At 41.4% G+C, this 27,042-nt stretch overlaps 1 protein-coding gene across 1 annotated transcript; it reads right to left on the bottom strand.

The window, feature by feature from the left end:
- Positions 1-369: 369 nt before the first annotated feature.
- Positions 370-22,205, bottom strand: scaf11 (SR-related CTD-associated factor 11). The gene is made up of 14 exons (XM_080754795.1): positions 22,016-22,205; positions 17,389-17,435; positions 16,865-17,010; positions 15,661-15,744; positions 13,953-14,032; positions 13,769-13,848; positions 13,643-13,680; positions 13,432-13,505; positions 13,131-13,256; positions 11,831-11,922; positions 8,815-11,430; positions 7,516-7,844; positions 2,107-2,226; positions 370-1,356 (listed from the first exon to the last, which is right to left on the bottom strand). Exons 2-14 carry the CDS (start codon positions 17,405-17,407, stop codon positions 1,261-1,263), a joined length of 3,900 nt encoding a protein of 1,299 aa, XP_080610921.1. The 5' UTR covers positions 17,408-17,435; positions 22,016-22,205; the 3' UTR covers positions 370-1,260.
- Positions 22,206-27,042: the final 4,837 nt, after the last annotated feature.

The following is a 27,042-nucleotide window of genomic DNA, read 5'->3' as shown; positions in this document are numbered from 1 at the left end:
GGGCAACAGAATCTGATACATAGGCTCCCCTACTAATCTTTGTTTCCAGTGGGTGGGGGGCATGCATACAAGTGGCAAAATATGTATTTTTAAACACATGAATAAGCACATTCCCAAGATACACTGCAATCTTTCAAGGGCAGATGTGACTCATTGGGGCTAGTAGTGTTACTGTAGTTACTGTATATAGTAATAAAGAAATGGGTGGCTTATTGTGTAACATCTCTCTTGCATAGCATCAGAGAATCTGTTCCTGAGAGATAACTAATCACCAAACTTTTGTTCGGAGTCCGACATCACTCTGATTGCCTCTGTGTCTGTAGTGGAGTTTAATACCAGACATAAAACTCATCTATGCAAGGGCCGGGGACAAGTTAACAATGAAGCCTGAAATGAACTTTATGAAATGATTTGTCAATAATCAGGTGATTACCCGCAACTTCGCAACAGTCGACATTTTTGAAATGTATAATTGTTCCATATGAAATCCAGCAACAAACACAGAGACACACACAGGAAGCAGCTAATTTATTTCACTACTCTCTGGGTATTTCACACAGTTCATGTTCACGCTGCAACATTTATTACATGTACGGGTCACCTGACTGCCCTGGACCCGTACCTTACATTACACACTCACTGCTGATAGGCCATCACATTTCCTGCCTATTCACCAATCAAGTCCCTGATACAATCACACTCACAAGACTCCAGCCCCTTACTGGCTGATCATAAAGGCAATGCACTTTTTTTTTTCTTCTCCAAATTAAGCTTTCGTTTCAATAATCATAATTTGAGTGAAACAATGACAATATTACATTTATAATAAGCCATTTCACCAGGAGACCATGGTTTAAAATAGGAGAAATTCACCGTACCAGATGGCACCAAAGGACAATGTTTCCCATTATATTAGCTATTGTGGTTCACTAAGCGTCTCGCCTGAGAAATTGCTCTTAAATCACGACCCTGCTAAAGCTTTTCTGGGCTCATTACATTACTTCCCAAGCCATACGATCTATGCAAAATAAAGGGCTCTTGCATTACAATTTACGATTGGATAATCTTTTCTAACAAAATATGAAAATCTATAGAAAAAAAAAAAATCTTCATTTAATGAAAGGTACAGATATCAAAAACAGAGGTGGCGCTCCGGTCCTCAGTCGGTTTGGAGGCCAAAAATCCAGCTCGAGGAAATTGCACTTGAGCAGCCAGTGGGGTGTTTGAGAACTCTCGTCATGCCAACTGGTGTGCAGGGCTTCATTTCTTGCGGGCGTGTTTGTATTTGTCCACGTAGGCCTTCACCAGGTTGGCCACCTTGCTGGAGTTCACCTCGCCACTCTTACTATGAACAATCTAAGGAATCATCAGAAGCACAAGGTTCGTGAATTACAGCACTGGTTCTAAACCTTTTCAGGCCGCGACCCCCAAAATAATCATATTTTAACTGGGAACCCCCATGGGGTCCTGACGAGCACTAAGAGTTGAGGAATTACATTTTGTACAACACGGTTCTATTGTGAAAGTAGCAGAGCTACATGCTCACAATGCAATTTAAGGACTTAAAAAGTCCTTGAATTGTCACTTTAGAAATGTGCATAAACCCTCTATACACTTTGTTGGTTTGTTTACTGTTGGGTGAGAAAACAATGTTGCACATTAAGTTAATCATCTGGGGACCCCCCAAAATAATTTGGGGACCCACAGGTTGAGAACCACTGAATTACAGGAACAGCGTGGTTTACAAACAGTGAAAAACTAACAGAATGGATATACAGTACTGTATGTACTACTGAATGTGCATGCTATGAGAGAACTGAGCAAAACAATAATATCCTAGGTGGTTACATTTCTGAAAACACAAATTGACATGAATCCAAAATACACTGATGAGTGTGCTGTCAAAAGATGAACCTATATGGAATCTATCAACAGGTTGTGGGGGTCCCTGCTTCATCTCTCTCTCAACTAAGGGGTCCTTGGGCTGAAAACGTTGAAGACCCCAGCTGTATAATCACCACATTGATAGATATGTTCTCATGTAGGCCCATTGTGGACCATTTGCAGAGCAGTACAAACTTCCAATACTGATGAAATGCAACTCACTTTCTCCACCGCTTTGCGAACAATCTCCTTGTACTCGTCCTTGTCGATTTCCTTCTTTTGGTAGTAGGGTTTTATGGCGTTCTTCACTTCATTTACAGCTCTTTCTTGAATCTGTTGCTTCTATAGAGACACAAGTGGGTAAATATGTTATTGCAAAAAAGTTTTTCTTTTCTTTTTGTGTGTGTGTCTGGGAGGGGGCATTATATATTATATATTTTGCATTTATTTACAGTGAATATGGAGCGAGACAGGAAATGTGGGGAGAGAGTAGGGGAATGACATCGAACAAGAGACTTAATAATAGATACCTATTTCCTCCCGCGAGGATAATTCAATATTATCAGCCCAACCCAGCTGATTCGCTGCCCACAAGGAGCGTGTGAGCAATTAGGGGTTAAGAGTCTTCCTCAGGGACACATCGACATTGCTACCCTGGCCTGGAATCGAACCAGGAGCTCTGGTTCCCCAGGCAGGCGCCCTAACCATTCAGCTATGCTGATCAGAGCATTGCTCCTTGTGGTATGTGCACTTACCACTTGTCTACATCGGGTTGCCCCTCCCTTGCACGCACACGCACACACACACACACACACACACACACACACACACACACACACACACACACACACACACACACACACACACACACACACACACACACACACACACACACACACACACACACACACACACACACACACACTTTTAACCCCTGGTAGCATTTCCATAAATCCATATTACTTATTTTGGACATTATAATTGTCATCATTCCGAATGTCAAGAAAATGGGCGTGGTTTTGCTGCTTTTCCCAGCATCCACAGCAGAGTGAGTAGACGAAATTCTACTTTTTTTTTCATGATTTTGAAACCACATTTTATAAACTTTTCAAATTTGGCTAATGTGGTTTATAACAAATCTTTCTCAGTATAAAAAACTCCCATTGGTTTTCAAACTCAAATTGCAAAACTTGCAATGGGGAAAGTCAAAATGTCACAGCACACCTGTATTCATGGCAGATCCACAAGATCACAAAACGGGTCACACCAGATGTGCCATTAAAATTAAGACTATGTAAAAGAAAAGCGAAGGAAAATAATACATTCATTAATTGAACGCATGCACTTCCATTGACAGATAACTCAGTTTGAAATGTCATTTCAGGGTTCTCAGTGATCACGCTACAGGGCGCTCTTTGCCAATGTATGAATGGTGCTAGGTTGCTAGGGTGGAACCGGAAATTACTTTGTCCCAAAAATGTTCGCCCAATTCACTTCCAGGTTATTGGATTTGTAAACATCATTAATCGCAGATTCTTTTCCCAGATTTTGGTCAAAACAAGCTATTTTCTACAGACCCTAACAAAGGAACGCATCCTATCGGATACAAATGTTCTCTTTTCTTCTTCTTCTTTTTTTACATCCTGGCAACATGGTGCGTTCCTGTCGCCAACTAAAATAGGGTGAAAACACTGAAAAACCGTGGAAAAAACGTGGTTCAAATATGTTTAGGATATAGAATTTGCCTCTGCCGTGGGGAAAGGATTAAGTACATAAAGTACCGTTATAGTAAATTTAAATAATCAATAACTTTTTTGTATAGTTGTATGTGTATGTAATAATGACGTGTGGTTGTCACAAAATCCATTGGCACACCTAGACTTGACACTAGGGCTGTCACGATTATGACATTTTACATGACGATTAATTGTCACTCAAATAATTGCGATTGACGATTTAATTGTGTTTTTGATGTTCTGTTTGGCTTGTAGGCTTTGAAGTTGCACATGGTAGATATGACACATAACCTAAAAATACAAAGAAATTACTGACATATTTTACAACTTTATACTTAAAAAAGAACATTGATAGTGGAAATAGCCGATCTACAAGCTATAGATCAGCTATTTCCACTATTTTTGACTTTTTTTTTTAAATATAAGAACATTTTCCAACATGGAAACGATTATGACGATTATGAAAAATAATCACGATTATGTCAAAAAAATCACGATTAGACGATTATGTAATAATTGTGACAGCCCTACTTGACACCCTTTGGGAACCATTGGCTTAGTTCACCAGTACTTTTCTCAGAATAGTACATTCAGTATTAGATTATATTATTCTTTTTCTTTTTGCAGAATTAAAGCTCTTTAGTTTACAAGATAGCAGAGGCAGGGGTTGACACTAAGGTCTCAGAGGCACTTGCTAGGCCTGTCACAAAATCGTCTAATCGCAATTATTTCAGATAATCGCGATATTATTATTTTTTTTGCATAATCGCAATTATTTCAGATAATCGCGATATTATTATTTTTTTGCATAATCGTCATCATGTTGAAAACTCTTCACACATTTTCAAATATTAAAAAAGCAGAAATAGCAGATCTACAGATGCGTTGTAAGCTTGTAGATCAGCTATTTCTGCATTTTTCACGTGTTTAAAATGATGAACTATATCCATTTCTTTGTATACTTAGGTTATTTGTCATATTCGCCCAGTGCAATGTTTTATTACAAAGGCTAAGAAGGAAAACAGAAATTACATTTGTATTCATAAGGATGTTCCAATGTTCAATGCCAATTGAATAGTTAATCGCAATTATTTAAAACTTAAATTTGCTATCGTGACAGCCCTAGCACTTGCCCGTTGGTAAAGTATACTGTAGCTCATGTTCTACTTGCCTGAAAAGTAATTAGTCCACTATAAAATTATAGGTAAAATGTGCGCTTGTAGGACTAACTAATGTTAAAATCCAATCGATAACTGCCGAGTGGCGACAGTCATAAATAGACAATATTTAATGAAGACAGAATGCACTTGCCCGTCGGGCAACCTGAAAGCAAACTCCACTTGTCCAAACATTTATTTACTTGCCATTAGCAGTCGGGCAACCGTTAAGTGTCAACCCCCGAGAGGCGTTGAGATACCTTTTCTTTATTGGAGCTATCAGCTTGAGCCTTGTGCTGGCTGGGCTGGGTGGTAGAAGATGGCAGGGCCTGAGTGGCCATGGGCTGACCCTGGCTGGTAGGGGCACCGCCAGCTTTGGTTGGTGTAGGCAGCAAGGGAGGTTTTCCATAACTTGCCAGGCCACTCGCCATCTAGGTTAGACCGAACGATGGGGTTATCATAAATGGAACTCTAGTAGTTCTATTTCGTTGCTCTCGGACAGAAACCTTGTATCTTCATCTCTTTGTTTTCTCATACATTAATGAGATTCATTTTATACTTTGGCACAAAGGTGAATAAGTCTGCTATTTTCCCTTTTTGTGAAATATTTTATACTCTCTGCTTAGAATGCCATGTCCAAAATATGGAGATGCCAGTTTAACAGTAGTTAAGTGTGCCTGTGAGTTTTTAAAGTATTTAACCAATGACGCGTATTTCCAAGAGCTTTAAACTAAATAACTCCATTGGCTCCATTGGAACACAGGCTTCTTTTACCCATTTCCTGAAAAGTAATGGTACATACAAGGTTTCCGACAGACAGTGACGATTTGCTGACTAGTCTAACCTAGTTTGCTAATGTTACTCACCATGGTCCAGTAGGCCCATCGGTACAAGGGTGCATCCTTTTCTGGTTTTCAAGCATGCACACTGTATTGCCAAATACTACAAACCGCTTAAGCTCTTTTGCATGGTCCCATTTTATTTAGGAATGCGCTCAGACTTTGATTAGGGATGAGCATGAAAAGTTAAATATCTGGTGTAGAACCAGATGGTGATAGGCATGATCGTGAGACCACGAGGTATAAATAACCTTTTATTGACCAAGTCAACAATTTCACCTGATGAAAGGTTACAGCAGAGTTTTTCACTGTGGGGCAGGTGCTGTATACATCCGTCGCCTGATCCTTATAAGAATTGCATGGAATGACTGATATTTTCTCATATTAAATGACTTTTATAATGATTTTCATTAATAACCATACACGTCAGTGCCTAAGGGCAGAGACCGCAAGCAGATACATTTTTGTAGATTGAGCACAGTTTATTCTGACACAGATTTAGACAGACGTCTCCATAATGTAGACATCTGTAGCATGATGTGTGTGAACTTTGGCATTGAATATTTGAGCTGGGACTATAAATCAATGTGTGATGCATTCCTCTGTTCTAGTTTTTGGCTTTTGCTGTGGCCAGTGTAGCCCATGTGCAGGGGGGGGGGGGGGTATAAATGCCCCCTATACAAAGCATTGCAAAAAGCATATATACTGCATATATATTGTAAATGTAATCATATGAAATGTATCAATCTTAACATTGATAGCAATACATGCAAAGCACGTTTAATTGTATTTGTATAATGCCAGATCAGCCTAAAATTCGATATTTTTTGTTCGTAGCCTACTACATAACCTAATGCATGCAATCAAGCATTATGAAGGTCCGTACACACCGGGAGCATTTTTTTTGTGCAATTAATTTGCATTAATTTGAATATAATTCATATACCCCAAGCTCGATTATAACAAGGCGATTAAGCAACGTTTTTTTCTTTTTCTTTTTTGTTTCAGCCCGAGTAAAATCATCAACTTGTATGAATGGAGGCATCACCAAAAAGTTTGATGTGAAATAATTTTCAGGTTGTTTTTCCGCATCGCTCCTGGTGTGTAATGTCTTTTAGCATTCATTGAAAACATCACCTGTTCCTGGACTGCTCCGTCAGTCTCATGTTGCTCCAAAATTAAAAACAGTGCATATTATGACTCCAGAGGTCATTCAAACATTTGTCTGATATCGGTTGTTTTAGCGTTAGGTTCACCATATTGTAATATTAGATTACTGATCACCATATTTTACATGGCATGCATACATGGCATAACCTGACTCCGCCAGATGGTGGCAGCAGTGCGTACGAATCAGCGGCAGCTACGGGCGGGCTCTGAGCGGCTCTGAGCCAATAGAGTCCGACTGTAGACCACGGGGAAACCCAGGAGGCTGATTCTGGGTGTAACGTCATGCAGACAGGCCAATATGAGTGGTTGGAGTTGGCACTCCCAGACTGTGATAGACAGACGGACGGCCCCATCCAATCACCTGCTAAAAGGTGATTGGAAAAAATGGCCCGCCCCTTACATCGGGTCTGCCCGAGCAATTCCAAATGGTAAAAGTAGGGCGGTATATGCAGTACACGCACTACTGCCACCATCTGGCGTAGTCAGGTTATACATGGCACAAACTTACCAGCCATTTTATTGACGACAATATTGAATAATCGTTTCAGCCCTTGATTAAGGATTCGGCAAAAACAGTTCAAAATCTCTCTACATTCTAGCCAGCACTTTAAATAAGATCAGAATAAAAGTCCTTAATCAATGATTGAAACGAAGACATTAGTAAAATGTCTGGAAGAAAGCACCCTTCCTGGAGCAACTAGGTAGCAAGTAGGTATTTGAGGTTCGTACTTGTATGGTGTGGCTGTCGGGGTGGGCTGTCATCATCTGGCTGCCTTGCTGCATGGGGGGAGGCGGCGGGGGCGGGGGAGGCAGGCCTTGGGCACCCCCCGCAGGGCCCTGCAGGAGAGGCACGGCGGGGTGGAGGTGCATGGGAACCTGAGGCGTCATGGCGTACGGCGCAGCAGGCTGCAGCGTGACCGGCGGAGCCACTCGGCCGCCCTGCACCGGGTAGGGGTGGTGCAGTACGCTCAGCTGAGGCGGATGAGGGGGCATCACGTTCATCACGGGGACCGGGGCGTTGCCCGGGAGTGCCTGCGTGGGCTCGTTTTTAGGAGGATCTGGGGAGAAAATAAAAAAAGGTTAACATGTTAAGACCTGATAAATGCCTAAAACGTCTTCTAAATCCTAATGGTTTTGTGAAAAACACATTTCTCGCCATTTCTTGACCCCTAGAATTTGACCGCAGACTTCCCGCGGGCCTGCACACAGTGCAGAGCTGGGATTGGGCTGATTTTTTCAGACCAAACCCGAGACGTGACCGCCCCGAATCGACGTCTCATCCAGCAAGTTTCTGCGTCTGGAAGGTGGCCGATCTGCAAGCTCACAACGCGTCAAAATCCACCTCCTCCAAGCGCATAAATGTTTTTGGGAATAATGAAAGTTTATTGGAATTTTGAAGTGTTTCCATTAAAAGATTTATGCACAAAAGCCTTAATGCTCAAAAAACGGCTTTATGGAAACGCCACTACAGATGCGTTCTGTACTTAATCCCATCTGTGTCACTTGGTTTAGTGTGTATGTGACCAGTTACCAATAGGTGACAATGGCTGTTTTCTTCTATGAAGAGCTGTGCATTTGGAAACGTACTGTCCCACCAAGTTTCCAGCAGCAGTAAATTGTCATGCATTTGGAACCTTTTTTTTTTATAAACAATCATTGAATACCTTCATCATTAAGACAGTCCATGGCCACACTTTGGCTGTGTGAAGCAGTTAACAAACTGTGACATAAATCAGAATAATGGGCACAATTTTAAAAGGATGTGTAAATTATATATTTTTGGTTAAAACAAAACATATTGTGTTTAAAATTCAGCTCTATATTTAGACACCGGTAAACGTGTTTTTTCAATACCTAGGATTTCCCGGTCTCTTCAGCTCTTTAATGGAAAATAACATTTCGGGGCGGTTGCCAATTTCATCCGATCAGCAGAGAGTACCCATTTATCAGCTTAGTTTTTATAGTGCTCCAGATGCAATTTTGTCTGCTCCTTTCTTTGTGCCAAGTAAACATGAGAGTGGAGCTTACCTGCTGAAGCTGTCTGCTCCTCTTCCTGTCGGTTCCAGCCTCCTGCTCCTCCTCCTCCTCCCCCTCCCCTACCCCTCCTGGAGTAATAGTCCTGCACGTCTGCTGGTAGTGTCCTCCTCACTGCCCAGCTGGATGCAGACGACCACCCCGAGCGGTCCAGCACCGAGTCCCCCTGCTCGGGGTCGTTCCTGCGTCCGCTGCCCCGGTTTTCATTGAAGCGGCTGTACGCGTCGTTCCCTGAATTGTTGCCCGTCCCTGAGAAGTTGTTTCTGGGTTGCCAGCGGTTGTCTCCTGCCGTTTCTCCTTGCTGGCTATAGAAGGAACGGTTGCAACCCCCTGGTCCTCCGCCACGTCCTCGCTCTCCAGAGCTTCCCCGGCCTCCTCGGCCACCACGATCCTCCCAACGGCCACCAACTTCCCGGCTCCTGGCTTCATCGTTCTTTTTCTGGGTTTCTGTAACCCAGTCAGGATTATTAGACCATCCAGGGGGATCAGATAAAGAGTCTGTGAAGGCTCCGTTTTCGAAACGGCCAGCACCCCGGGGTGGCAAATGATCAGGGGGATTCCTCCATGAGTCACTGCCCGGCCCACTGCTCTGCGCAGACCTCCACCCTCCCCTGCGGTCCTTCCTCTGGGGAGACCGGTCTCCGGAGGCTGAGCGGTTTGGGCTGGACCCTCGCCTGTGGGACCTCGTCCGGGATCTTGATCCAGATCTTGACCTAGACCGAGACTTGGATTTGGAGCGACTGCGGGATCGCCGGCGCCTCCTCTCGCGACTACGCTCTCTCCTGGAATAGTCTCTGTCTCGGTCACCATCCCTCTCCTTGTTCCTGTCACTGTCCCGCTCCCTCTCCTTGTCCTTGTCACTGTCTCTCTCCCTTTCCCTTTCCTTGTCCCTCTCTTTGTCCTTGTCACCATCCCTCTCCCTCTCCTTGTCCCTCTCCTTCTCCCGGTCTTTCTCCCCGTCTCGGCTGCGGCCGCGTGAGGAGCGCCTGGAGGGCGGACTGCCATCTAGATCTTGTGTGCGCTCTCTGGACCTCGAGCGTGAGCGTCTCGATGCTTCTTGCCTGGACTCCCGTTTTGGGGACCAGGTGGTAGCGGACGAGTGGAAACGAGAACGCCGCTGCTTGCCGTTCTTACGGTCCTGGCTACGCTCCCTTTCCCGCCTGCCCTTGTCGCTTTCCTCCTTGGCGACTTGGCTGGCAGGAGCAGGAACTGTGCCAGTGGGGTTGGCATTCTCGCTCTGTGGTACCACGAGGAGACTGTCGCCATGCTCACTGGTGGGGGAACTACAGTCCATGGGGATGACATTAGTGTCATCCTGTGATAGATTTTCTTCTTTGCCGCCTTCCACAGCTCGTTCATCTGACGACTGTTCTTGGGAGTCGGGCATTCTTGACTTGGAATCCTCAGAGTTATCGTCGCCTACGTTATCTAGTTTCTGCTGGGAATCCTTTGTGAGGGGTGAATCAGGGTGTGGTGAGCTACCCGACAGTTCAGTTTTCACCTCTTCTGCAGACACCTCATCATTGCCTTCTGGTGAATCAGCACATAGCTCCATTGCATCTTCCTCTTCCTCTTGGCCAGAGTGTATAGACTGGGGACTCTCTGCAGGTCCATTGAGAGAGTTGGAAGGCAATGGAGAAGTTGTATCATCAGAACCTTTTTCTTCAGAGGGAACAGGGCTGTCTGGATGTTCATCAGAACCTTTTTCTTCAGAGGGAACAGGGCTGTCTGGATGGTCATCAGAACCTTTTTCTTCAGAGGGAACAGGGCTGTCTGGATGGTCATCAGAACCTTTTTCTTCAGAGGGAACAGGGCTGTCTGGATGGTCATCAGAATCTTTTTCTTCAGAGGGAACAGGGCTGTCTGGATGTTCATCAGAATCTTTTTCTTCAGAGGGAACAGGGCTGTCTGGATGTTCCTCTGCAATTTCACTCTGGTCACCCACAGGAGACATCTGACAGCTATTTGCAGGGGAGCTTGACCTCGAAGACTGATTCTTCTCTTTCTCCTCTGGCGTCGGGCTCTGTTCATTAGATTGTTCTTCAGTTTCGTCTCTTTCCTGCTCCGCTTCATCACTTAAAGGTTGCGTACTAGCTTCTTCATCGGCAGGACTGGAACAATTGTGGTCTGTCTTGGGGCTCCCTTCGATGTCAGAGTGCTGCAACTCAGAGGTTTGTTTTTCCTTGTATACTTCCTCCTCTTCTTCCTCTTCCTCCTTCTCTTCCTTGTTACCTCCTTCCTCCTCCTCTTCTTCCTCGCTTGCTGTCGGGCTGCTAACGACTTGTTTAGAGACCTTTCTCTTTGCTGGGGCTTTCCTTTTGCCACTGGCCTTCCGGTTGGTTACTTGCTTACCCTTCTTCTTGGCAGCAGCCTGGGAGACTCTGCCTGGTTTGCTAGGCTGACCGGCAGAGGAATCCGAGTCTGAGGAGTGAGACGGCTGGGACGTGGACTCCTCCATGGGAGCTGCTTCCTGGCCTTTGCTGTTGCGTCCAGAGCGTCTGGATGCCACAGGCTGAGCGGCTTTGGTAGGGGCTTTTGAGCCTGATGCCCGACCGCCCCTCTTCTCGCCTCCTTTTGGACAGGTGACTGCACAAACACGTCCTTGAAAAACTGGAAGATATCGAAAATGTACAAGACCATAAAAGACAATTTCTGGTGTAACTGGGGATTTATGTCCAATTAGAGTAGACCGACCAGGTGTAAACAAAGCAAGAAGGGGGCTGGGGCAACCACAAATCCCTAATGCAGTGCTCAATTAAGTTATTCATCCATATTGCAAGTAATTTTGTTTTGCGGTTGTGTTTTTAAGGCTTGTACATAATTGTGTTAAGACAATTATGTACAAGCCTTAAAAATACAACTGCAAAACTATATTACTCCTTTATATTTTAAGAATGTCGGACTGATCTTCCACTCCAACAATGCTTTTAGTTTGGCAAAACAAAACTGTTACAAAATCCAGTCCAGTGCAAAAGTTGCATAAGAGAAACATTAGCAGAGCGGGACTTACCAAAATGACCAGAGCCAAATTCTGTAGAGAAGGGAGACGAGAATGGTCTCAATGGAAAGGGGCTGTGGTTCCACGATGGATGGAAACTGTGTCTGTGAAAGCGTTAGGTCAACATTAGTCTCCATTCTACTTAGAATCGATCATACTGAGACTATTCTTTAGTCTTTTACTATTGCTTATTAAAACATTAAAACAATCATTGACTATAGGTGGTTTTTAACCCATTTAGGCCTAGAATTATTGAATCCTTTAACTATTGAAAAATAGCAGATATACAAGCTCAGTGCGGCACCGAGTGCCGCGCTGCGAGCTTGTAGATCTGCTATTTTTGAAAAAGTTGTGAAAATGTGTGCAAATCTTTGAATATATGTATTTTTAAAGCAAACGTTTGTAACTCAAATTTTGCTTCTGGGGGGTCCCTGGAACTAAATATTTTGAGATGGTGGTCTGTGGCCAAATAAATATCAGTCCTTCACATGAAAAGGTTTGAGAACCACTGACATAGTAGTCTCTCAAGAACAGACTAACTGAGCTCCATTTAAGTGAAAAGGACCTTTTCTTTGACGATGGCTGGCCAGATTGCTGACATAGAAACATAGGTTTTTCAAAAAATCTTAGAAGGATTCAAAAGACACTTATAGAATCGGGTCAAAATTCTAATTTTCACGATTTTTCAAAAATAGCAGATATACAAGCTTGCATTGCGGCACTCGGTGCCACGCTGTGAGCTTGTATATCTGATATTTTTTAATAGTTAAAGCATAAAATAATGATACACAATAATGTGTACCCGTTCTAAATGGGTTAACATTAAAACAATCATTGACTATAGGTGGTTTTTACTGGGGATATTTACACTTGGACACGTGTCCCTGGCTACCTCCAAAAGTGGCCTGAGCAATCAGATAGCAAGATGTGTTGTGCTTTAACATCTGTTAATCTCATGTCACCAAGCTTCCCACAGTACATGGAAAGCCTAGTTTCTATTCTGAATTCTAACTAGTGCTATCTGGTCTTCAGCCCGCCTACTCCAATGCTGTATGTGGACATTTCTATGCACACCTAATCCGCTGAATCTCTCTAGACCCGATAGGTAACCTGGAAAAAGAAATCGACCCCAGTCTAACATCTGTATTTAAAGTTGTTCACTTGTAACCCGATTCCCTCAACATTTCCAAGGGAGAATATCCCTACAACTTCCATCTCTGTTCCTAAAGTATACATAACTAAATAATAACATAAATTGTAATACATGAAATGAGTTACAATAAAGACAGATTGATAGTAGGGGAAGTATTACCTTGAAATGCCATTGGCAGGAATTGGTGCAGCAGGAGTGAGCCATGGACAGTCTTGTGTCTGCCGTTTGCACTGTCTATAGCCAGTCTCGTAAGGCATATCCTCTGGCACCCAATGGGGCTCCACTCTGCAGGGAGAGGAGCAAAACAATGAGAATAGTCTATATTTGAAATGAAACGATCAAAACCGGATTGGAAACAACTCATGCAGCACGTTACCACAGATTATGCAGCTGGATTACAAGGAGAATATTGGTCCAATTTAAGCAAAGTCTAATATCTCACGTTTTTGGAACTACTTACGTGTCCTGTGTCAAGGTGCTCAATAATGAGCCAAATGCGGATGGTGACCAAGCACAGCATGGCGTCCCTCTCACCTGGAAACAAAACAAAAAAAAAAAAAAAACACCCCTAATATGGCTAGGTATTGGGAACGCTATGAACACAATGAAGAGCTTCACGCGGTGCTTCAATTTCAATGAAATACATTGTATTAGAGAAGCAAATGCCAAACCTTTTTCCTGTTTATTGAAGAGGGATCATCATCGCTACCTGGAGAGGACAGGTACATATTACACACTGTTTAACATATGTATAATACATGAGCATATAAACAACAAAGATGGACAATTTAACTTACATTTCCTCACAAGCCCTTTTGTTTTGGCGTCTGATGCCCTCTCTGGCTTTTGTCGTCTCAATCTTGCTACTTGTTTGCTTCTAAGTAGAAAATTATATTAAAAAAAACATGATCAAAAAGAGAATCGTTAGAGTGTTTTAAACAAAGAAACCAATTAAATACATTTTATGTAACTGACACTCACTTCAGACAGAGGTTTGGCTCTGTGTCTCTGCAAATACATTTCTTGCTTTCTGATTGGTTCAATCTCTTTCTTACAGGAATCTGAAAAGATTAAAAATCACAGCATTAAATCAGAGTATCGATTTTTTACATTTTACATCAGTCAGTCATAGCAAAACTAATCTAAGATTCCCAATTTAAGGGATTGTCTGGAGGGGGTTATGGCTCCACACAGCCATTGTAAATGTGAGCATACTTTATAGCTATATTATCGTCACGACGACGATATTGCATACAATATCTAATGACGTTATCAGCGATTATGTTATGCTACTAAATGCACAGTTTTATCCCAGTGCGTTTGGGTCACTTTCTCCTCCTGCTGGCTGGGTGCAGCGCCGCAACAGATTGTGTGCTTGCTTGTGTTGTGTTGACCGGAGGTCTCTGCCTTAGATTTATACTGTTGCACACCAGTGTTAAGCACCGACAATAGCTAATCTACAAGATCACAAAACATCACAATCTGATGCGTTGGGAGGTTGTGCACCTGCTATTTCAGGCATCTTGTGCTGTGACTTAAGAAATCATCAAATCAGTGCTGAAAAGCTAGTAGTAACATGTAGACATTAATAATCCAACATCCAGCTGACTTTAAGAATGCAGCTGCCAACAGGTACTACTGGCCCCTTAATGTATCTCAACCTGTTGGAGTGAATGATGGTAACCCTACATACTTCATGGTATGTCAAAGAGCAAAAGAATTGACTTGGTTAAAGCAACTCAATTGCGCCACTCAGTGGCCTTAAAAATACACATCTCTTAAAAGAATTGCACTTACATTTTGGAGATATTATTGTCAAACTATATATTTTACTGAAATATTGTGATTATGGAAAAATAGATATCGAACAGGACTATCGCCTACACCTTTCCTTGTCTCTCACTGCTGTTTGTGATTTATTCTTGGCTGTCTTCTCAGAATCTCCATTACATGACTGTTCAGCTTTTGAATCCATTTCTCTGTTCCCCATTATTTCTGTATATCTTCAATCAGCCGTCTTGTATGCACCTTAGAGTTAATTATAACTATTGTTGATCTCATTTTCCTGTGGTAGGTATATACACATATACTGTGTATGTATATACCTTTTGTCTGTAACGGGCTTAGCTCAGGAACCAAATAGTCACAGCGAATGAGTCCAGTATCAAATCTTACATTTCTAATATAATGCTCAAAGCTACCATCTATCACATTTTCTTTCTTATTGAAAATAAACCATGTTATGCTATGTTGTGCATTGCAAATCTTTGAATATAGCTCTTTAAAAGAACATTTGTTTGTAAATCAAATATTTGCTTCTAGGTGTCCCTGATACATAATATTTTGAGATGGGGGACGGCAGCCAAATATACATACAGTATAATTCTAGGGATCCTTGACATGAAAAGGTTTGAGAACCACTGAATAGATACATAGAAACATGCGTTTTTCAAAAACCTTTTTTTTTAATTTAGAAGACATTCATTGAATTGTGTCAAAATATTCAAAGACTTGCACAAATTGCACAAGAATGTGTATGTTTCTTTTTTTAATATCAGATCTACAAGCTCGCAGCGCAGCACTCGCACTCGCACCTTTGCTAAAGGAAATGACTAGATCATTAAGGTTCATCACAACAAAACAGAGCAGAAATTTTCATGCATTCCCCCACAGTAATTTGTGTGCATACCTGAACACATCCAAGAGCTGGATCCCATTTGTAAATGCTATCAAAAGGCCTTCTGTCCACAGGGCAAGATGGAACCGTCTGCGACTGAAAAGGAAAAAAAACATACTATCAAATACAGGCACACGACATGATGTAGAAATTGGATGATGACCCTTAACACAGCATGTCTAATGTCTGAATGAAATGTAGACATAGGTTTAAGAGGACTGTGAGATATTAGCAAGCGATTTCTAATATTTTATACACTATGCAATAAAAAACACGATCATAATACTTCTGTTGCTGTGAAAGATTCAGGGCCCTATTTTGCGTGGCGTCTTATGACTTAAAAGCTATACTATGTAACTTTTTTAATAAAACAAATCTTAAAATTGTCCTAACTGTTAAATCGCTAATGTTTTAGAACACCCACTCCGTTAATTTCAGCCCCAAAAGCCTTTTCTTTTATGTTTTCTACTGAGCCGTGACAGGGGCTGCATTTCCCGGCAAAATTACGTCATCTGCATCATTCCGTATACATGTCTCCCAGATCATACACTACCGGCCAATCACAGCGCGGATAATACACTGCCGGCCAATCACAGCGCGTCTTGCTGTCTTCTCAGGAAGTAGCTTGCCTCAACATAACAACAGCATTTACTCTGGGAGTCCGTAACTCCCGAACGCCTGATCGGAGAGGCATGTGAGACTCCTCTACAGATGCATCTCGGCGAGGCGAGGCGGCCGCGGTGGTCTGAAGGCCCGGTCCGCGGCGAAAAACTGACGAAAAAAGCAGACGCGACCGGCGACCGTGGTTTGCTATACCGCTACTGACCACTAGTTGAGCAATTACACAGCGGCTGCGGCTGGCGAGCGTCAAAACAGCCGTCCACATTATTTTCAATGAACCTTCCCAGTTCCCACACCGGTGGAGCCTGCACGCGTATATGCCTCACTCACCGCTCCGATAAGCCATCAGTTCTATTTTACAGGCGTTGCCGCGGGGTGAAAAATGTCTGTGCGCCGTCCGCAGCCGGTGTGTGCTCCCAATATTGAAGTCCCCTTCAATATTATTTAGGCATTGATTATTATTTTGTTTGTTTTTTAAATAGTGAAAGTAGCCGATCTTCAAGCTCACAACACGTCGCTGTAGGTAAGTGATTTTCACATTGATTAGTCATAATGCAAAAGATGCCGCACAAAATAGGGCCCAGCAGACTCTTACTTCTGCCCATGTGACGAGACAGCCAAGACAGAAGACATGGCAGCAGCTATTGGGCATGGCCAGGTCTGCCCTGGCCAGGACACCCAAGCAGATGGGACATCTCTCTGCCTCCTCACTTTCTGTCCCCTCAGACAGACCCTGGCCACCTGAAGACACAACCAAAAGACGGGTACTTTAAAATTAAAAGAAAGTATTTGACCCTTGGATATGAACCAATGACTTCACATTGACTTCTGTGAAACGGTTACTTTGTAGGTATGACTGTGTGTATACAACATTCTTTCTGGTAGTGTTAGAAAGAACCTAACCCTAACCCTAACCCTAACCCTGTATGTTCTTATTAAATTTAACTTTTTCTGAGAAGGAATACTTTGCATTATGAAGCCAAAACCATAAACCCTCTTCCATTTACATTTATAGTATGCATACAACACTGAAATTACCAATCACCTGTCATAAGTAACCTACAGAATTTGGTGCTTTGCGCTTTTTTGAAAGCTTATGACACTTAATCTCACACTTACCATTTCCAGATCCAGTCATCTTTGGACTCCTGCTGCCCAGATGGCTGCTAGAAAAGAAAGCATGTACAGAAATGTAAGAATGGAAAGCGTGGGTGCAGACAAGAGTTTGAACAGAAAGGTCATACTCCTGCAGTGTTGTATGAATCTGCACTAATCTGAGAGCACAGGACAGCGGATACCAATATATAGACCTTTATTCTGTGGATGAATTCAGGTCATATACAAATTGGTAGCTATATTAATATAATATATTATTATTATATTAAATATAGTCCATAAACCAAAGCATCTCACTTGAATATGTTGATAAAACTGCGGACTCAGCAGGCATGCTGCGCAGCAGTGCAACTGGTTGTAATGAAAACATTTGGAACATGTGCGCGACCTCTCTCTCTCTCTCTCTGTATGTGTGTGTTTATTTCAGCTGTGACGTTATGAGCCGACAAGGTCTTCTTCAGACCTTCACAAACATTGTGCAGACGACATCTTTATATGCAGTGTGACGTCATGATCATCACCACACCTTTGACCAAGAAACTACATGTTTACACATTTATGGGGACAAGGGGAAGGGGACTTTAAGCCTGATTATCTCCACCAGGAGATCATGCATTCAGCCTTGCGTGTGTGTGCAGCAAACTCGCATACTATAAGGGCCGACAAGCATCATATTTGTAGTGCCTCTTCTTTTTTGAACGGTGCTCCTGGAAGGAGCCAAGCTCCAACATCAGACGTTGTCCAAAGTTTGTGGTCACATTGGCCAAGCTTACGGGACACAAACCTTGGCGGACATCTGGCCTACATCTTTGCACAAAGCGCCCAAAGTTTGTTGTATGCCCACCCAGGGTCACATTGGCCACTTAGGCTACATATGGCCTACATCGTTGCACAAGGCACCCAAAGTTTGTTGTACACCAAGGGTCACATTGGCCAAAGTTCACGGGACGCTTAATGAAATTAACTCATAAATAGCATAAATAGCACCACTCACTTCACACTGTGTGTGATTTTTCCCTTATAGAGCAATCGTCTCTCTGCCATCACAGTTAAAATGTGATTATTTTGGGGGTCGTCAACTGAAAAGGTTGAGAACTACTGCCCTACGACACCCAGAAGTTAATGTGGGTTGGCCAGTCTCTCATCCGAGCCAAAGCACTTCTGCGTTTACCACATGATTTTAACTATGGGGAGGGAGGGGGTATTATTCAAGGCATTATTCACACTGGCCTCAGCGGGCAAGTGCCTGGTGCGTTCAGCTGGCCCAGATGATTTAAAAGGAACGTCCGGTCCACCAGTTGAACCCTGCTCCAGCTACTGCCCTGATTTGAAACTACATAACTGTTAACTGCACGTGGCAACTGTGGGCAAGTGACCTTGTCAGTCAGTTTAATAAGCATAAGATAGTTAGTGTTTGTTTGAGTCTATGGATGAGGGCATGGATTTGTTTGAGTCTATGGATCTGTCTGTGTCCCTTTTATGCCCATGTATTGAGATCCCTGATGTTATCAATATGACCTCATAGACTGGACTCCAAGTACTATGACGCATTGCACTAAGTACTCTGACAATGTGTGCACTGGATATTGCATCACCTCTGGATGGGCGTCAGGCTAGTTTCTCAAAATTATTATAACTAGCTCTGAAATGATGTGCAGTGTGTGGGTTATGGGGTGTGCACTCGTGCACACAGTATATGAGGGATGGAAAGTAACTTTAACTGGTGCTTACATGATAATATGTAGGAGCATCAATGTAAGAAATACCCGTTTCGTTTAATGGCTACAGAGATACTGTGTACCGATCTGCATGATTTTTGGACAACATCTGTAACAGGGCCAGACAACCCCCCCCCCCCCCCCCCACCCCCCACCCTACCCCACCCCCCCGCGCGCCACACACACACACACACACACACACACACACACACACACACACACACACACACACACACACACACACAGCTGGTTAAACATGTTGCCTCATGCTAGATGCAGAATAGATATGCCTCATGCTAGATGCAGAATAGATAGTAGATACACCAGAAAAATGCTAATATACAGCATACGATTTGTGAAAGTGACAAACGGGCTTCACAGTTATGTCAGGTGTGTTCATATGCTAATGTTGATGCGATTTCAGATCAATTGCTCCAGCCACTGAGGAGAAACACTGTTACAGACGGACACTCAGACAGACGGACGGACAGACATTCGGAAAATTATATGTTTGATAGCCTGCTGATAGATAGTGGACATGGTCAATTGTTAAAGACAACAGTATACTGCATTCATAACAACCATGATGAAAGTGTAATTAAATGCCTAAATTCAGTGTTTATAGCAGGCCAATGTGAAACTAAATAGATTGAAATTAGGAGGGGAAAAACTGAAAAAGGGCTTTAACTTACAAATGATGCTTTTTATTAACTGTTGACTGTATACAAAAATGTCATCCAAAACACCTGATTATTAATATTTTAAATGTTGTCAGCGGATAAAATGTATAATCAGTGCTTAATGTTTCTTCATTGTGTACAACACATTTAGTCCCAGACAGTAATTTGAAAACCAATGGTTGCTAGCAGGACAGTTAGTAAACAGTTCATAGGTTTACGGCCTGTAAATCTAAATGACTGATCCAGGGATCCTACACTGACTCATGTCCCTTTGATTTCTTACTAATGTACGAACAGGTAAAACCGATCCTAGGTCAGCACACTGATACTGTAACCCTGGTGGCCTTGTTGATATCAGTCCTACTCCACCCATAGAGTTATATATAAACTCTACCCAGTCCCATCTTTACTCTTACTACTTAGTAGATTTTGATTATTATTACAAAACATACTTTAACCACTTTGTTCAGCCCTATATACATTTCGGACATTTGAAAATAGCAGACCTACAAGCTCATAATGTGTCGCATGTAGATCTGCCATTTTCAAGATTGTAATACATTTGAAAACATGAAATGGCACATTCTGAACAATGAGTACTTTCTACTTTTGTACTTTTCACTCTTGAATTATGGACTTTTACATGCAACAGAGTGTTTCTTCATAGCAGTAACTTTTCCCACCACTGTCGACAACAGTGGGGGTTCTCAGGTTATTCTATGCTACCGGTAAGCTAGCAGCTAGCCTGCTAATCGCTGAACGAACTGTTCCGTCGCGCGACACTTTGCTTCGTCAAAACGATGATGACGCATTTTCAACTTTAATTACGCCAATTCAAAACGACAAAAGAACTAGAAGTCGTGACATTATTTCTATCAGACAGAAAAATCACACGTCGCCACCATTTTCGAATGAAAACACGTCATTTTTGTTTTTATCCTCGTCGACACTTTTCTGTAGCAACAAAATATGGGGTTTTTCTTTACTGTCGAGCGACTCTTATCCCGAATAAAACGTGGAACGCACAACGTGAGCCAGCACAGCAGCTGAGTTGTCGTTATAATAACTTTTGTATGTTTTTTTTTGTAAAAAACATTTGTCGTACGTCAAAACAGCAGTGGCGTAAAATAACTAGATATTTGTACTTTACTTGAGTGTTTTTTTTTTACTTTTACTCCACTACATCTCGCATCCAAATATTGTACTTAAACATTTGTTTGAACACTTTAGTTACTTTGAAGATGTACATTTTAATATGATAAACCACTTTGGCCCCTAGGCTGAAAATAGCAGATATACAAGCTCACGACATTCTGTTCTTTTACTTTGGGTAGCCTAAGTACATTTTGATAACAATACCTTCACACTTTTACTCAGGTTAGGTACATTTTGAATTCCAGACTTCTACTTGTAACAGAGTATTTCTAGTATTGAGTACTTTTTCCGCCACTGGTGTTTAAACAAACACTTTAGAGCAAGGGTCTTCTCTTCATCGACAGGGGGTCCGGGACCCCTAGGGGGTCCTCAGAGACTACTACAGAACTACAGACTACAAAAGAGCAGACTAAGTACAGAGTGAACGGTCAAGTTTATTAACTATTGACGGTTCAAGTGGTTAAATATCTGAAAACACAATTTGACATGAATCCAAAATACACTGAAGATTGTGCTGTCAAATATGGAATATATGAACAGGTTGTGGGGGTCCCTGCTTCATATCTCTCTCAACTAAGGGGTCCTTGGCCTGAAAACGTTGAAGACCCCTGAGTTAGATACAGTAACTCTGGCACGCACTAGTAATGCCCGCTGGCCTCTGCCAACAAGCCAGCGTTACATTACTCTACTGTGCCAGTGCCAACACGACGGTGGCGAGTGAGTGATGGCACCACCGTGGTTGTTGTTGCTGCTTTAGCCGTGCAGCTATTGCTAGCCTACTAGCTAGTACTTGCCCAGAGGTTAGCCAGGTAGCTGCTATACAGGCTACTTCTAGCAAACATAGCAACAGAATACTTTGCTAATATTAGCTACAACAGTTGTGAAATGAAGGTCATAGTTCAAGCAAGCACCAGAAAACACTGAATGTAGCGATCATAGGTGGCTAACTAACAGCGGCTAGCCAGATACTAGCTCGTTCCGAACAACAAATCCCCGCTGCTGCTGCTTTAGCCTTCGCTAGCGTCCACCAGCCTAGCCATGTTCGCCGTTAGCATTGGATAACTGTGGTTTACTTACCCCCCAAAAAAGCGTTGCTGCCTGCCTTAGATACGGCGGTGTGGTCACTGCTGGTCAACACGCTGTAAAACCGTTTTTTTCTACGACCGATTTGTTGCTAGGAAATGGTGAAGGATTGTGCGTCCTTACGGTTGTGTTTGACTAAGAGTAAAGACTCAGTGTAGCTCTGAAAAAGTCTCAGCCACATGTCTCCAAATGTCTCGGTCTGACTGAGTGAGACATGCGAGTCAACCTGTTGCCACTAGGCGTCGCTGTAATTCACAACTACAAGTATTATAAATGGATTATTGAATTAAAGGATCTTTTGCCCCCCCTATTGATTAGTCAATAGTCATGCCATGGAAACTTGAGTTCAATAATATTTATTTTGTATTTGACGCATTCCTAAGACAAAATATTGATTATGAATGCAACGAATACAAAAACATATTATTGAACTCAAGTTTCCATGGAATGACTAATCAATAGGAAAAATGTAATTTTGGGGGTGAACTACTCCTTTAAACTAAAAGTATCAATAGAAAGTACTCATTATGCAGTAGGCTATGTCCCATTTGGCCATTTCACACATTTTCTAATGTGTAAAATGTCTAAAACTCTTTTGAAAATAATAGATCTGTGATGCGACACATTGTGAGCTTGTAGATCTCCTATTTTCAAATGTATAGGCTGCTATAGGGTTGAATAAGTGATTAGTTGTTACCAAAAGTAAAGTTACAGAATGTTTGGAAATAGCGAAGTTGTAAGCTTTCAGATCTGCTATTTTTCAGCCTAGGTAGTCTAAAGTGGTAAATGTATGTTTTATAATTCTTCAAAGTAACTAGTAACTAAAGTTTTCAAATCATTGTAGTGGAGTAAAAGTACAATATTGGGATCCAGGATGTAGTGGAGTAGAACACATTAAAACTATTGAAAATTGTACCTTAAAATTGTACTCGTTACTTACACCACTGCCCTTAAATTGTCACAACATTCATCAATTTCCCTTCTATCCCATGTAAATATCTCACATTACTTTCCACCTATAAGTGTGGTAGCCCATGTCCAGATGATTGTGTAGGCCTGTACACAATGTGAGGCTTACATTGCATTGTGTGGATTGTATTTTTAGTACTGCTTTTATTATTTAGGGTAGGTAGGTAGTAGGCTATATTATTATTTGCCATTCTTTCTTGTTGCTGCTATATTACAATGTTTTGGTGGTTCAGTCAGTTAGTTGCACATAATTGAAAAAATCTGATTCAAAACTTGACACGTCAGTCATTTTGATATGCTAAAACAAATCCCTTTAAAACTGGAGTTTCTGACATATGAAATACAGAAGTCCTCTGCACATGGTTAATAATAGGTGTGTAGTTCACAAACCTTGACAAAACCTTCCACAAACCACCCTGTATAAGATGATAGATTATAAATACTTTTGGTATGGAAACATAACTTGACTTCAAACAGTCAACATCAACTGAAAGGAACAAACAAAACTAGAAAAACTGTTCCTTCGAAACAGTGTGGGCTCGCTTCCAACCCAAAACAATAATAGTAAAAGTGTCAAGTTCCCAGGCAATGCTCTCTTTCATTTTACTGACGTAAAATGGTAATGCAAATACAATGTAGACAAGCAGTGTTATTACATGAACTTAAAGGACCAGGTCACCTTTGGGACAACCAGATCTTATTTTATTGTTGTGTGGGGACACGATCAACACAATGTTGAGTTATTTTTTGTGTTCAATCTGTGTTTTTAGATATTTTAGTATTTCAGTATGCTACAACTGGTCATATGATGCATTTTGCATCATATGATGCATGAGATGATGCAATATCATGCACAAAGCATCATATGACCAGTTGTAGCATGCTGAAATACTAAAATATCTAAAAACACAGATTGAACACAAGAAATTACAGGATTGTGTTGATCGTGTCCCACACAACAATAAAATAAGATCTGGTTGTCCCAGAGGTGACCTGGTCCTTTAACGGTATGGACAATTAAATCAAAATAAAAATAAAATATAATGTGGACGGGTAACCAACAACAAAAGTTCGAGACCAGTAGCATGTTGGGAACTGAAGTTATGGCTGTTTAAAGCCTGGGAAGAAAGATGGGGGACCTGTGTGTGTGTGTGTGTGTGTGTGTGTGTGTGTGTGTGTGTGCGTGTGCGTGTGCGTGTGCGTGTGCATGTGCGTTGGTGAGCAGTTTATCCCAGGCAGCACTGGACCAATCGGCAAGAAACTTGCATTCACAGTAACATCTGGCCAAGGAGGCCACTTCACATTTTGGCCTCTCTACTCTTGAACAGTAAGGCATACAAATAAAAAGAAAACAGTTTTGGTTAATAAGAATGAAATAGTTAATACGTTTTATTTATCTAACTTGCACAATAAATATTTTCTAGACCTACCAGAAATATTTATGCATTAATCAGTACATCTTTCATAGGCTCAAGCCAGCTGAAGGGGCAGTTTTGACTGTGTATGGTTCTATAATGAAGCCTGTTGCCTTTGCCCTTAACACACTGCAATGGGGATCATCTGTGCATATGGGCTTCCATCTGCCAATACATCCGGTAAATATACTTATGGATCAGTTCAAATGTGAATCAGTAGATCACAGGTTCTGAGAGCATTTAATGCCAAAATTCATCAGCTTATCGGCCTATACAGTAGAAGTGTAAAAACAAAGTAGACCTACAGTAATTATTTTGAAAACGATTTGTCTTGCCACAGGCCTTAACTACATCAAAAGTCAAAGTCACCTGGACACGGTTTTGGATAATGATGCCAATCTGATGAAGATTGCTTCAAGAAATGCTCCGTTCCATCCCGGAGGACTATACTATCTATAAGTGCATGGCCAGTATCATCCTGGATGAGCGAGTGAGAGTCAGCCAGGTCCTTAAGTATTATTAAGTCAAAATCACTGACACAATTACAAACAGGAGAGCTGGGGAGGTACCTTTAATGTCCATCCACACTGAGATGTATTGTTCCTTTCCTCGATTCACAAACTAGTCTACTTGTCTAGTCTACTAGTCTACCAGCCTGTGGTAGACCACTGCAGCCTGTGAGAGACTATTTAATCATGTGGGGTAAGCTTTACTGCAAGAACCCAAAGAGCCAACAACTGTGAAGGTTAACAGTCACACCTCCTCGCTTACTGATTCCTTGGGACAAATTATAGTTTATAATTTTTCATTTGTTTTTATTTTTGTTATATTTATTTTTTCTCCAATTTAGTTTAGATGGTTTGAACAGTTATTATTTTTAACAGTTTTTTTATTATATTATATTTGCATGATCATCATAATCGTTATTTAATGCAGAAATTAATGCAGAAAAAACATTCAAATATTTTCAAGCAATAGCAGATGTACAGCGCAAGCTCACAATGCATCTTAAGGTGTGTTGTGAGTTGACCGCATACATCCACAAGTTTATATTTTATTTTTTTAAGTTATTAATGCATCTGTATGTATACAGGTATTTGTATTAGGTATTTCAAACATTTATTTTGAAAGTATAAAGTAATTGAAACTTTATACTTTCAAAATGAAATATATCAGTTATTTCTTATGTTTTATGTTATTTATGTTCTGTCATGTGACATTTTTGCTTACGAAGAGGTCAAACAGAAATGTACATTTATTGTTGTTTCAATGTTCATTGCAAAAAACAAATCATTAATATCAATTATTCATATGACAATTTAATTATCATAACCACCATAGAGGTGGCTGTCATGATAACATGCCCATATATTTAAAGTCCATTATTTGAAAACAAACAAGAATACCACAATTGTGGAGGTACTGACTACGATACAGAACAATGAATATCAATTATACAAATAAGACATAGCGTGTCACGATACAACATAAACTGATGCAACATCAGTTTAAACCACTAAGGGCTTTTTCATGTTTTGAAGAAGACTTTTCGGAAATTGGTTATTTAACAGCTGGCATTGTGGCTACAAGCTGCTCTTATTTTTCACAATAAAAGTGTTTCATATTTTCTTTTGAATGTAAATGTACTTTGTTGATTTGACAGGGATCAAAGCGTCAATGCAAGAACCTTGTAAACGTAATGGTCACCTCACTGACTGAGTCTTTGGGATAGGACAAAGATTAGTTTTGCATTTTTCCATTATCATTATTTTATTTTGTATTTCTTTTTTTTCAGTTTAGGTTGATTCGTTTTTAAATAGGGTTTGCATGTTTGGTCTTTAGTTTTTGAAAATGTTTAGTTTTAGGCCATGGCTACACGGAGCTGGATATTTCTGAAGCTAGACATTTTTTTGTGCTGTTGGGGCTTGCAGCCACACAAAGCTGGATATTTCGGCTGCGAAGCTGGATATTTTTTAACCCGGATAAATAAGTGAAGACATAGAAAAACATCCGATTCACTGGATCCGTGTAGACAGGGAACCCGGATATCTCTGAAGACTTTACTGTGTGTGTGTGTGTGTGTGTGTGTGTGTGTGTGTGTGTGTGTGTGTGTGTGAGTGAGTGAGTGAGTGAGTGAGTGAGAGAGAGAGAGAGAGAGAGAGAGAGAGAGAGAGAGAGAGAGAGAGAGAGAGAGAGAGAGAGAGAGAGAGAGAGAGAGAGAGAGAGAGAGAGTGTGTGTGTGTGTGTGTGTGTGTGTGTGTGTGTGTGTGTGTGTGTGTGTGTGTGTGTGTGTGTGTGTGTGTGCTTGTTAGACCTAGATATCTTTGTCGTGTGGACATATATATTTTTCTATGTGGATATCTGAAAAACCGGGATATATGAAATATCCAGCTCCGTGTGGACCTAGATATTTTTCTATGTGGATATCTGAAAAACCAGGATATGTAAAATATCCAGCTTCGTGTAGCCATGGACTTAGTGTTAGTTTGTACTTTATTGTAATCTGAGGTAGGGGTGGATGAGAACATTAACAATTAATGAATCTTTACTTTTTTTTACTTTTTTAATCGTCAAATTGATTTTGATTTGTTCCAAATTATGTGTGCATAATGCTTTGTTCACTGGCAGATAAAAAAT

The sequence above is a fragment of the Nannobrachium achirus genome (genome assembly GCF_963921795.1).
Source record: "Nannobrachium achirus genome assembly, chromosome: 23".
NCBI classification, from domain to species: domain Eukaryota; kingdom Metazoa; phylum Chordata; class Actinopteri; order Myctophiformes; family Myctophidae; genus Nannobrachium; species Nannobrachium achirus.
The sequence above is the reverse complement of the archived record's forward strand: the minus strand, read 5'-3'. Positions and strand labels throughout refer to the sequence as shown.